Source organism: Oncorhynchus kisutch, linkage group LG23 (genome assembly GCF_002021735.2).
Source record: "Oncorhynchus kisutch isolate 150728-3 linkage group LG23, Okis_V2, whole genome shotgun sequence".
In the NCBI taxonomy this organism is placed as follows: Eukaryota; Metazoa; Chordata; class Actinopteri; order Salmoniformes; family Salmonidae; genus Oncorhynchus; species Oncorhynchus kisutch.
In genome coordinates this window covers 13775449-13787730 of record NC_034196.2, presented here as the reverse complement: position 1 = coordinate 13787730, position 12282 = coordinate 13775449, and the positions used below count along the sequence as shown (strand labels likewise).

The 12282-nt window shown below is 44.3% G+C and overlaps 1 protein-coding gene across 3 annotated transcripts in view; it reads right to left on the bottom strand.

The window, feature by feature from the left end:
* The window catches only part of rab11fip1b (RAB11 family interacting protein 1 (class I) b), a 33437-nt gene that overhangs the window by 9050 nt on the left and 12105 nt on the right, over window positions 1-12282 (bottom strand). For all 3 annotated transcript variants that reach the window (XM_031803305.1, XM_031803304.1, XM_031803307.1), the window contains exons 2-3: window positions 2910-3346; window positions 938-2816 (exon numbers count right to left, since the gene is read on the bottom strand). In XM_031803305.1, coding sequence (XP_031659165.1) covers window positions 938-2816; window positions 2910-3346 — 2316 coding nt within the window. The remainder of the gene's footprint in view (window positions 1-937; window positions 2817-2909; window positions 3347-12282) is intronic.

Genomic DNA, 12282 nt, shown 5'->3' with positions numbered 1-12282 from the left:
ACAGCCTTGCTTGAATACACCGAGTCAAATCATCCTGTTGGTTTATTTCATCCTCATCAGCATACATACTCTCTCATGAGTCATTCAACATCAACGCCCTAGTTAAAAACTTGAGCAATCACCTAATGCTTTGTGTCTCACTTGTAACACTTTTCATATGACATCCATAGAAACTGTATAGCAAGGTGTGATTCGTGGGAGGAGCAGCCAATCCTAGCTGAGCCAAAGGTTTCCAACGCGAACAACCACATTTTCCACTGCACTGCAATTTTCATGACGGTGTCATAGCACTTCAGGGGATTGTGCTTTAATGAGATGCGCATGTGAGAGTAGTGTCATACACCGCAGGCCAACAGATACCAGGACATCTCGCTTAACACCGAACGTCCATGACTCCAACACACGGAGATTAACTTAATATTCTCTACAGAGCGTCACCCTGTACCAAAGTATTTGATAAGGCAACAGGTTTTCTGATCAAATCTCAATTTTGTACCAAAGCAGTAAGGATCCAATAAAACCAACCCAATTCCATCCAGCAGAGTCTCTGCAATCCGCCACACCGTGCCATGTCCATACATTGGGCTTGTTGCCTCCCTTGATTAACTGGTGGTATAAAAGTCTCAGACAAGTTGGTAGGTTTTCCACATAAATCTGACTTGTGCCACCCAGAGGAAAGAGAATGTTAGCATTATTGATATTGTTTTGTTAGAAGATGAAATGGGATATCTGAATCAGAGAATCTGAGGATTTGAGAGAGGGAAAGTTAGTGTGTGTGGATGAAAGGAGAGATCTCAGGGGGTTCCAGAAGACACTTGGGTATTTTCCCCCTGCTGCTTTTGGAGACTAAATGAATAGTGCATCCATAATTTATGGCACCCAAGGGCTAATGGAATTCTGGCAAAGGGAACTGAGACAGTGTGTGTATGTGACTGACCTTGGCTTGACTGCTGATACTTTATTTATCCGGCAGCTGATGGGTCCAGTAGTGGTCATAGGGTTCTCCTCAAACAGATTATTTGAAGAGCTGTCATCAAATGAACTGGTGGGAGAGACTTCCTCAAAAGGATTATTGCACACGGTGACCGTTGCCTCGCTATACTGCTCCATCTGCTTCTCAACTTCCTCCAACGGTGCCCTCGCCTCCTCACGCCTTTGCGCTTCCTCCATCTGTGCATTTCTCCTTTTCTCTTCCTGTCTCAACTCCCCTGTTTTCATATTTTCTTCCTCTACCCTAAATCTTTCTTTCTGCTCCTTATCACTCCTCTCCTGTTCATTGCCCCTTTCTTCTTCAAGCCTCATTGTTTCTGCTTCCTCCTTCCTCAGCCTCTCCTCCTCTAATCTCCTTATCCTCTCTTCCTCCTCCCTGATCTTCCTCTCTTCATCCTTCCTCAGCCTCTCCTCCTCTAATCTCCTTATCCTCTCTTCCTCCTCCCCGATCTTCCTCTCCTCTTCCTCCTTCCTCAGCCTCTCCTCCTCTAATCTCCTTATCCTCTCTTCCTCCTCCCTGATCTTCCTCTCCTCTTCATCCTTCCTCAACATCTCCTCCTCAAATCTCCTTATCCTTTCTTCCTCCTCCCTAATCGTCCTCTCCTCTTCCTCCTTTCTCAACATCTTCTCCTCTAATCTCCTTATCCTCTCTTCCTCCTCCCTGATCTTCCTCTCCTCTTCATCCTTCCTCAACATCTCCTCCTCTAATCTCCTTATCCTCTCTTCCTGCTTCCTGATCTTACTCTCCTCTTCCTCCTTTCTCAGCCTATCCTCCTCTTCCCTCTTAATTCTTTCCTCCTCCTCTGTCCTCTTTATCCCCATTTCCGCTCTCAGCCTATCTTCCTCCTCGGCCTTCCTCACTCTTTCTTCCTCCTCCCTCACTCTTCTCTCCTCCTCTCTCAGCCTATCCTGCTCTCGCTTCACTCTTACTTCTTCCTCCCTCATCTCCTCTTCCATCCTTAGTCTTTCTTCCTCCTCCCTCATCTTCCTCTGCCGTTCCTCCCTTCTTTGCATTTCTTCCTCTTGTTCTCTCCTAATCCTTTCTTCCTCCTCCTTAATCCTCTCCTCCTCCTCCCTCATTTTCCTCTCGTCCTCCTCCTTCCTCAGTCTATCCTCCCTCTTCCTTCTTTCATGCTCTTCTCGCCTCATCCTTTCCTCTTTTTCCTCCTGTAACCCCATCATTTCCTGTTCCTTCTTCTTTACCCTCTCCTCTCCCTCCTCCTTCAGTCTCCTCTTCCTCTCTTCCATCATTCTACTTTCCTCCTCAACCCTAATCTTTTCCTCCTCCATCCTCTTTCTGTTTTCCTGCTCCTCCTTCCTTGTTTTCTCTTCCTCCTCAAACCTAAGTCTTTCTACCTCCTTCCCAATCCTCCTTTTCTCTTGTTCCTCCTTCCTCATCCTCTCTTCCTCTAACTTCTTTCTCTCCTGCTCTTCCTTTCTCTTCATCTCATCCATCTTAACTCTTTCTTCCTCCTCCTCCTCCTCATCCTCCTCTGCCCTGCTGCTCTCCCCCTCTGCCCAGGGTGAGGGCTGCTTCGGGGCTGTGAGAGAGTCCATGGAGGTGCTGGAGCTCTTACGGCCCTGGGCCCTGCGTAGGTCTTCCATGGAACCGTGGCCTGAGCTGGCAAGGCTGAAGGTGGAGCCGGTGCGTGCGCTCCGGGGATGGGGATGTTCTGTGTACAAGTGACTGCCGTTGATGCACAGGTTACTCTGCTCTGCAAGCGGGGCATGGATCTTAGAGCGCCCTAGAGACAGGGAGCCCTGAGAAGCCTTACTGTCGGAACTGCCTGTGCGCTTATGGGTCAGAAACTTGAATTTATTTTTACCTGTGGATGAGAAAGAAGGGGGGGGGGGGGGATTTGTAAACACAGTGTAACAAGTTTTCTAATAGATTGCTATATTTAAAATGGAAGGCTCACCTTCAGAGGAGTCCTCATTGAGGCCTGAGGGGCTGCCACTCAGTGAGGAGTCCTTCTCCGGCAGAGGGCCCAGGACAGACATGGATTGAGACAGTCCGTGACGCTGCAGATTAGACTTGGGGGAAAACAGAGACTTCAGCTTGTTTTTCTTCTTTTTCTCTTCTTTGTCTGCACCTCCCTCCCCTTCCCCCTCTCCCTCGCTGTCCGTCAGAACCTGGGTGAAGGACGGCACCACGGCAGACGCTGAGTCCGACAGACCCTCCTTCTTCTTGCCTCGAACCTTGTCCTTGAACTTGCCCAGGCGGGAGCGCGGCTTGTCTGTAGCAGAGAGGTCGAACATGCTGGCTGTCAGGTTGTTCTTCATAAACTGGATGTCCACCAGCACCTCTCCCCTGTCTTTGTCTGGCTTGCCTGCCTTATCCAACAGCTTATGCCATCTGTTGAGAGAAAGTCTATTGTTTATCAAATAGCTTCATTGAATTGGTACGAAACACATGCTGTTCTTATCAGAGAGATGGCTCAAGAACAAGGTCTATGAATGTGAAGCAGTGAAAGAAAGAACCAAGGTAATGTTTTATTTGTTTAGATGTCTACTGAGCTCCTCCACTTGTAAGGGCACTCAGAAATAACTAGAAATGTGTAGGCATTCACCACTCTTTTCAGATAACGCACACTTAGCAGACTGATCTGTCTGAACAACCACAGCATGCATAAGCAGAGGAAGGCTGATGATCAAATAAGTGTCATGTGTTCATCAGTCCCTGGGCCTCACCTCCAGTTGTAAAAAATATATAGTGTCTACATGTTGTTAGCTATCACAAATAAAGAAAGCGGTCACCCATAGCATGGCTTTATTCAAGGCTGTATTTTCCCCCTTATTTGTTGACCTCTAATCCTATTGGTTCCAAGGGTTTTATAGCCAAGAGAATAATTCCAGTAAGTTGGGGCTTCTGCTATTTTTCCTTTCAAATGTTAAGAGTCCTTCCATGGAAACAGTGATTCTTTTTTGGAGAGGCCCAAGGGCGGGGGAGCCAGGGGAAATGACTGATGATGCGGTAAGTGATCTTGAGAGTCAGTGGGCATTATGATTCATACTAAATGGTCACCATAGAAAGACAATTTCATCCTTGCCGTCCTACTAAGTTGTAGCACACTTCTGTTGTATGTTAAGACTGAACACCATGCCTTAAAATGTACTGTATAGGCTACTACAGGCCAGCAGTGGAAATGGGTGGGGGTGGGGGGGACCGGGTTCCGGGAGTGAAATCATTTTGCAATGTGAATTTCTAAACTGAATTAATGGACTTTACATTGGAGGGTTCTATGAGTGATCATAGCTACAGGCTATGCAGGTAAAATATAGGTGGAGTCTGTTACGATTACACTCAATTTAGGTTCATATTTAATGATCAAAATCCCCAGGCACTTTTTTTGATGAATGCAGTATATTAAATATAATCAGAATATCACAAAACAAGTTCCTCTACGCCTAGTCTGTTTCACTTGTGTAGAAGATGCCTTCTGGGAAAAAGAAGGTCAGAGTACAAAAGAAAGGCTCACATCGTAAGAACTGCATCAAGTAATTTCTTGTCGTCCATGCTGATTGGTTCAATGACCCTCAAGAAATCACAGTTGTATGTATTCAGTTATAAAGAAGGTACTGTTCATACATCTGTATGTTTCAGCTGTTCATATAATGGAATAACAGTCAAAACAACCATTCATTTATAGTTTAGAACTGAGCAATGCAGAGCTGAGTCAGCATTAAAAGTCTGTCAAGCAAAAACCCATAAGGCCCGAGGTCGCCTGTTCCTCAACAACCCAGCTGAAGTCTGGAAGGAAGTTAGTGAGGAGGGGGGCAGGAAGAGTCAACCAGGGGTCTCAGACCTGTGAGGTGTGTGTGGCCATGAGTGCCCTCTTGGAGGTTACAAAAACAAAATGAACACAATGCTGTGACTGCAGCTTCTTATCTTCAGTGAAGCACTCAATGTGAAACAGAAAAGCAATAAAACAAACAGACTGACTGCTCACAGAATGACAAATATGATGAATAACTATGGGGGGAGAGAGAGCCTCTCCTCACTATTACTGCAGCTTTGTTGTTGAGAGGACAGTGTGGGTAAACGTAGGGCAAGGTAGGTAGGGGTGGCAGCTCTCATTGTTGTCCAATGTTATTATTCATTCACAGAAAAATAGAGCAATACATTTGGGAATTGTACAACAACGTAAAACAAATCCAACTTTGTCACATGCACCGAATACAACAGGTGTAAACCTTACCGTGAAATGCTTTCTTACAAGCTCTTAACCAACAGTGCAGTTCAAGAAATAGAGTTAAGAAAATATTTACTAAATAAACTTTTAAAAATTATAAAATAACAATAACAAGGCTATATGCAGGGAGTACCGGTGCCGAGCCAACGTGCGGGGGTACAGGTTAGTCAAGAGTCATTTCTAAATGTAGGTGGGGGTAAAGTGACTATGCATACATAATAAATAGCGGCAGTGTAAAAACAAATAGAGGGGGGGGGGGGGTCAATGTAAATAGTCTGGGAGGCCATTTGATGAACTGTTCAGCAGTTTTATGGCTTGGGGGTAGAAGCTGTTAAGGAGCTTTTGGTCCTAGACTTGGCGCTAGGATTACCACTTCACGTGCGGTAGCAGAGAGAACAGTCTATGACTTGGGTGACTGGAGTCTGACAATTTTCTGGGCTTTCCTCTGACACCGCCTAGTATATAGGTCCTGGGTGGTAGGAGGCTTGGCCTCAGTGATGTACTGGGCCGTACACACTACCCTTTGTACCGCCTTACGTCAGAGGCCGAGCAGTTGCCATACCAGGCGGTGATGCAACCGGTCACGATGCTCGATGGTGCAGCTGTTGAACGTTTTGAGGATCTGGGGACCCATGCCAAATCTTTTCAGTCTTCTGAGGGGAAAAGGTGTTGTCGTGCCCTCTTCAAGACTATCTTGGTGGACCATGAAAGTTCATTGGTGATGTGGACACCAAGGAACTTAAAACTCTCGACTGTCTGTTCGGCACACATTTTCCTGTAGTCCACGATCATATCCTTTGTCTTTCTCACATTGAGGGAGAAGTTGTTATCCTGCCACCACACTGATCTCCTCCATATAGGCTGTCTCATCGTTGTCGGTAATCAGGTCTACCACTGTTGTGTCATCTGCAAACGTAACGATGGTGTTGGAGTCGTGTATGGCCACGCAGTCGTGGGTGAACAGGGAGTACAGGAGGGGACTAAGCACGCACCCCTGAGGGGCCCCAATGTTGAGGATCAGCGTGGAAGACGTGTTGTTTCCTAACCTTACCACCTGGGGGCGCCCTGTCAGGAAGTCCAGGGTCCAGTTGCAGAGAGAGGTGTTTAGTCCCAGGGTCCTTAGCTTAGTGATGAGCTTCGTGAGCACTATGGTGTTGAACGCTGAGCTGTAGTCAATTAACATCTTTCTCACATAGGTGTTCCTTTTGTCCAGGTGGGAAAGGGCAGTGTGGGGTGCGATTGAGATTGTGTCATCTGTGGATCTGTTGGGGTGGCATGTGAATTGGAGTGGGTCTAGGGTTTCCGGGATGATGCTGTTGATGTGAGCTATGACCAGCCTTTCAAAGCACTTCATGGCTACCAACATGAGTACTATGGGACGGTAATCATTTAGGCAGGTTACCTTCGCTTCCTTGGGCACAGGGACTATGGTGGTCTTTTTGAAACATGTAGGTATTACAGACTCGGTCATGGAGAGGTTGAAAATGTAATTGTAAACACTTGCCAGTTGGTCCGCGCATGCTTTGAATACACGTCCTGGTAATCCGTCTGGCCCCGCAGCTTTGGAAATGTTGATCTGTTTAAAGGTCTTGCTCACATCGGCAACTGAGAGCGTTATCACACAGTCGTCTGGAACAGCTGGTGCTCTCATGCATGCTTCAATGTTGCTTGCCTCGAAGCGAGCATAAAAAGGCATTTAGCTCGTCGAGGCACGCGTCACCAGGCAGCTCGCGGCTGGGTCTCCCTTTGTAGTCCGTAATAGTGTTCAAGCCCTGCCACATCCGACGAGCGTCAGAGCCGGTGTAGGTAGGACTCAATCTTAATCCTGTATTGATGCTTTGCCTGTTTGATGGGTCGCCTGAGTCCGTAGCGGGATTTCTTATAAGCGTCCAGATTAGTGTCCCGCTACTTGAAAGCGGCAGCTCTAGCATTTAGCTCGATGCGGATGTGGTTGGGATATGTATTGTGGGGACGACGTCTTCGAAGCACATGTTGATGAAGCCGATGACTGAGGTGGTATACTCCTCAATGCCAATGGATGAATCAAATAGAGGGCGAGGGAGAGCCTTGTATGCGTTTGTGTGTGTGTGGAGTAAAGGTGGTCTAGAGTTTTTTTTCCCTCTGTGACATGCTGGTAGAAATGAAGTAAAACAGATTTGTTTGCCTGCACTAAAGTCCCTGGCCACTAGGAGCACTGCTTCTGGATGAGCATTATATCTTGTTTGCTTATGGCAGCTTGAGTGCGGTCTTAGTGCCAGCATCGGTTTGTGGTGATAGACGGGCTACGAATAATATAGATGAGAAATCTCTTGGTAGACAGAGTACTTTATGATAAACTGTAGATCACACTACCTTAGGCAAGCAATACCTTGAGACTTCTTTAAAATGTAGACATTGCGCACCAGCTGTTATTGACAAATAGACACACACACACACACCCCTGCCCCTTGTCGTACCAGACGTAGTTTCTCTGTTCTGCAGATGCATGAAAAATCCCGCCAGTTCTATATTATCCGTGTCGGTGTTCAGCCACGACTTGGTGAAACATAAGATATTACAGTTTTTAATGTCCCATTGGTAGGATAGTCTTGAACGTATATCATTCATTTTGTTTTCCAATGATTGCATGTTGGCCAATAGAACAAATGGTAGTGGAGGTTTAGTCACTCGACTACGAAATTCTCCGAAGGCAGCCCGACCTCCGCAACCTTTTTCTCTGTCTTTTAACACAAATGACAGGGATTTGGGCCCATTTGCCCTTTGCGTCGGACTAGTTAAGTAAAAAAAAATCTTTGTCCAGTTCGAGGTAAGTAATCGCTGTTCTGATGTCCAGAAGTTATTTTCGATCATAAGAGACAGTAGCAGCAACATTATGTACAAAATAACTTCAAAAAAAGGTCAATGTGGTCAGGCTTGTTCAACCTGTCCCTCCATTCCATTGAGTCAATTACTGTGAAATGTACATAGAGACATTCCATAATTGATGTAGATTACTGTGTGTGTAAACAAGTTCTCTGTTTAGTTAACGCATCTCCCTTGAGGGAGGCCATTGCATCTAAAAATACTGATCCAGTCTTGAATATTAGTCAGGTTCACACACCCTCCTTCCATGTTACAGAGTGACTGACAACACCCCAAAGACTCATCCTTTCCTTCTACACCTCCCTGCTAGTGTTTGGAATACTGAGCAAGCATATCAGGGACATTCATGCCCGCTTGTGGAGTCTACTTAGGGGCCACATAGCAGTCACAGCTGTTATACTGTACGCAGTAGCTGAGTAGTTATGTAAACAAACATTCTAAACCAACTCTTTGGCTGTACTGGGCACTACCACAAGCTGCATTGCCAAAGCAGTAAGGAATGGACACTTACAGTAAGCCCAATTATTATTTCATCCCAATATAGCTCTGTAATTCAATTGATGTTTGACAACAAAGGACAGTTCATTCTTCTCTCTGTGGTGAAAATGTCAAGTTGTTTTAAAAGTTTCTCAGTGAACAGGACACACCCAGACAATCCTTGTAGTTGTTCACGGATGCCTGTGTGGACGTCACATTACACCTCTCAACAGACCCTTGTGAACAACACCCTGCTAGGAAAGGGCCGGGCATTGGAGAAAGGGAAAGGGGGATACCTAGTCAGTTGTACAATTGAATGCATTCAACGAGAAGAAGAAGAGAAGTAACTTAGTCAGTAAATAGGAAGTTACAACAGTTACAGTAAACTGTAGTGGCGTTAGCTGGGTGGAGGGCGCTGACTAAGAACAGGATACAACAGTCAATGAAAGGGTCATTTAGTATGAAAAGGCCCGGCGTCAGAGTATCATCTCAACGCAGCAGTCTCGCATCCCAGTGTGAAGTACACAACGTGCAGTACTACTGCTGCTCATAGGCATGATAGACTAATGGAAAGAGATGGAACACTGTGTGAGTCAGCATTTAGGCTATTATTATTCTAATGGCTCTTTCAGCACATACTCTTCCTGTGTAACCCTGAATGGCTGATAAAACAATGCCTTCCTTGACACAAACCATTCTTATCACAATGTGCAGCTGAGTCTCTCCCCCTCATACACATGCACACAAACATTCACTGAGAGAGAGACATAACTGAAAGCCAGCCTTTTATTCAAAATATGGCCCCTATAATAAGGTTTGCAGATTAAATCTGTGTTTGGTGCAGTCACTCTTATAAAGTATCTGTTTATGAACAGCCTTGTCCTTGACATAGTTATGCCACAGAGGAGGTACCTTCATTGTGATAAAAAGAGCAGAAGAAAAATATGCACCGAAAAATGTGCTGCAATGTCGCTTTTCCATATCCTCATGGAAATCATGCATTAGTAATTAGTACGGTTACATGCACACAATAATATGACCATTAGGAATAAATCAGGTTAATATAGTAGTTCAATTTAAAATGTTTACATGCTTTGAAAGAATAATTATTTCCCTAATAATCCTGTTTACATGGACACATCTGAAATCAGTTTACCTGATGGGACTGATGGTAAATGTAGAAAATCACCAATCAAAATAAAACATTCTATTACTGCAACCATGTTACTTTTGTGATGCCTATTTGATTCGGAGTTGGGACAAATAACGTTTGTAAGTGAAAACTATTTCTAAGACGCAGTTTTACCAAACTCACGAAAGAGGGACGCTTGCACATGCGCAGATCAAATACACCAAGGTGTTTACTAAATAATTCCAAAGATTGCCCCGAAATCCTGGTGTTCAATCGGCGTATACTGACTGTGATTATGACTTTAGGCTGATTAAGTAGAGTAAGGTGTTTACATGACAAATGCCATGCTCAGCCTACTGCCATAATCAGTTTAATATTCAATTATTAGTGTGCATGTAAACGTACTAAATGTTATAATACACTATGCAAAATGAGGCATTACTATTCAACAGTTTATGGTCCCCATTGTACATGTACCCTACTTCTGTACATGTGTCAGATCAGTAACACACACAGACGGGATTTGAGGCTGATTTCTCAGGTCCATGTTCCCCCTTCACAAAATTGTTGGGGAAGCAGGTATATACAGTACCAGTCAAAAGTGTGGACACACAAACTCTTTCAAGGGTTTTTCCTTTATTTTTACTATTTTCTACATTGTAGAATAATAGTGAAGATATCAACACTATTAAATAAAAAATGGAGTCATGTAGTAAGCATAACAAGTGTTAAATCAAAATATATTTTATATTCTTCAATGTGGCCACCCTTTCCCTTGCTGACAGCTTTGCACACTCTTGGCATTCTCTCAACCAGCTTCACATGGAATGCTTTTCCAACAGTCTTGAAGGAGTTCCAACATGTGCTGAGCACTTGTTGGCTACTTTTCCTTCACTCTGCGGTCCAACTCATCCCAAACCATCTCAATTGGGTTGAGGTCGGGTGATTGTGGAGGCCAGGTTATCTGATGCAGCACTCCATCACTCTCCTTCTTGGTCAAATAGCCCTTACACAGCCCGGAGGTGTGTTGGGGCAATGTCCTGTTGAAAAACAGTTGATAGTCCCACTAAGTGCAAACCAGATGGGATGGTGTATCCCTGCAGAATGCTGGTTAAGTGTGCCTTGAATTCTAAATAAATCACTGACAGTGTCACCAGAAAAGCAATCTCACACCTCCTCCATGCTTCACGGTGGGAACCACACATGCGAAAATCATCCGTTCACCTATTCCGCATCTCAAAGTCACAGCGGTTGGAACCATAATTCTCTAATTTGGACTCATCAGACCAAAGGACAAATTGCCATTGGTCTAATGTCCATTGCTCGTGTTTCTTGGCCCAAGAAAGTATCTTCTTCTTATTGGTGTCCTTTAGTAGTTTTTTTTTTTGTTGCAGCAATTTGACGATGAAGGATTGATTCACGCAGTCTCCTCTGAACAGTTGATGTTGAGATGTGTCTGTTACTTGAAGCATTTATTTGGGCTGCAATTTCTGAGGCTGGTAATTAACTTATTCTCTGCAGCAGAGGTAACTCTGGATCTTCCTTTCCTGTGGCGGTCCTCATGAGAGCCAGTATTATCATAGCGCTTGATGGTTTTTGTGACTGCACTTGAAAAAACTACCTCATGAAGCTGGTTGAGTGAATGCCATGTGTGTAAAGCTGTCATCGAGGCAAACGGTGGCTACTTTGAAGAATCTCAAATATATTTTGATTTGTTTAACACTTTTTGGGCTACTATGTAATTCCATGTCTTATTTCATTATTTTGATGTCTTCATCGTTATCCTACAATGTAGAAAATAGTCCAAATAAAGATTAACCCTAGAATAAGTAGGTGTGTCTGAACTTCTGACTGGTACTGTACAAACACAGTTTAGAGTTAAGAGTAAGAAATCATTACCAGAGGGATATTTGTGCTGTGTCAATGTCTAGATACTGTGGCAATGTTTGAAACTGCTCTTTAAATAAAACATGTTATTTTTCAAAAGGCAATCCGCTAGTCCTTTAGAAAATGAAAAAAAAAAGAAAAATGTCTGAATGAATCTGAATGAACTGCATCTGTTTCAGAGAGAGGTAGAAGCTGTCTGCAGCTGGCAGGGGCTAGTGAGAACTGGAAGGAAGGCTGTGTAAACAGCAACACGGAGTCATCTGCTTTAAGTCAAACATAACGCGGTCTGTTTGGGAGCTGGTAAAGCCACGGTCAAGTCCCAACCACCAGAGAGGGGGAGCACATAATAGGTTTGTTTTTCAAGTTAAACATTCTGGAATGTGAGGCTAAGTCTGGATTTGGCCACCGCAGAAATCAGATACTGCTTTCTCAAGGTTGACGATGGTGTAGAACACAATAAGAAAACTCCCTGAACACGGCTCACTGGTTTTAAGACATTTTCTGAAGAACTCAAAACGAAGGTTGATAGGACTATGTACAATGCATAAGGTGTATGAATCAGGTTTTATGAGTTACCATGGACATCCTTTGATCAGACATCGAAAAACAGTTGAGAGGCTATGAAGATGGCATATAAAAGTAGCCCTGGGAAGAATTCAGGTCTGAGAAGAAAAGTACAAAAATTCTGCTGAAGTTTGGCATTTTAGCTAAAGGTCAGAGATAACAACAACGTCACATGAA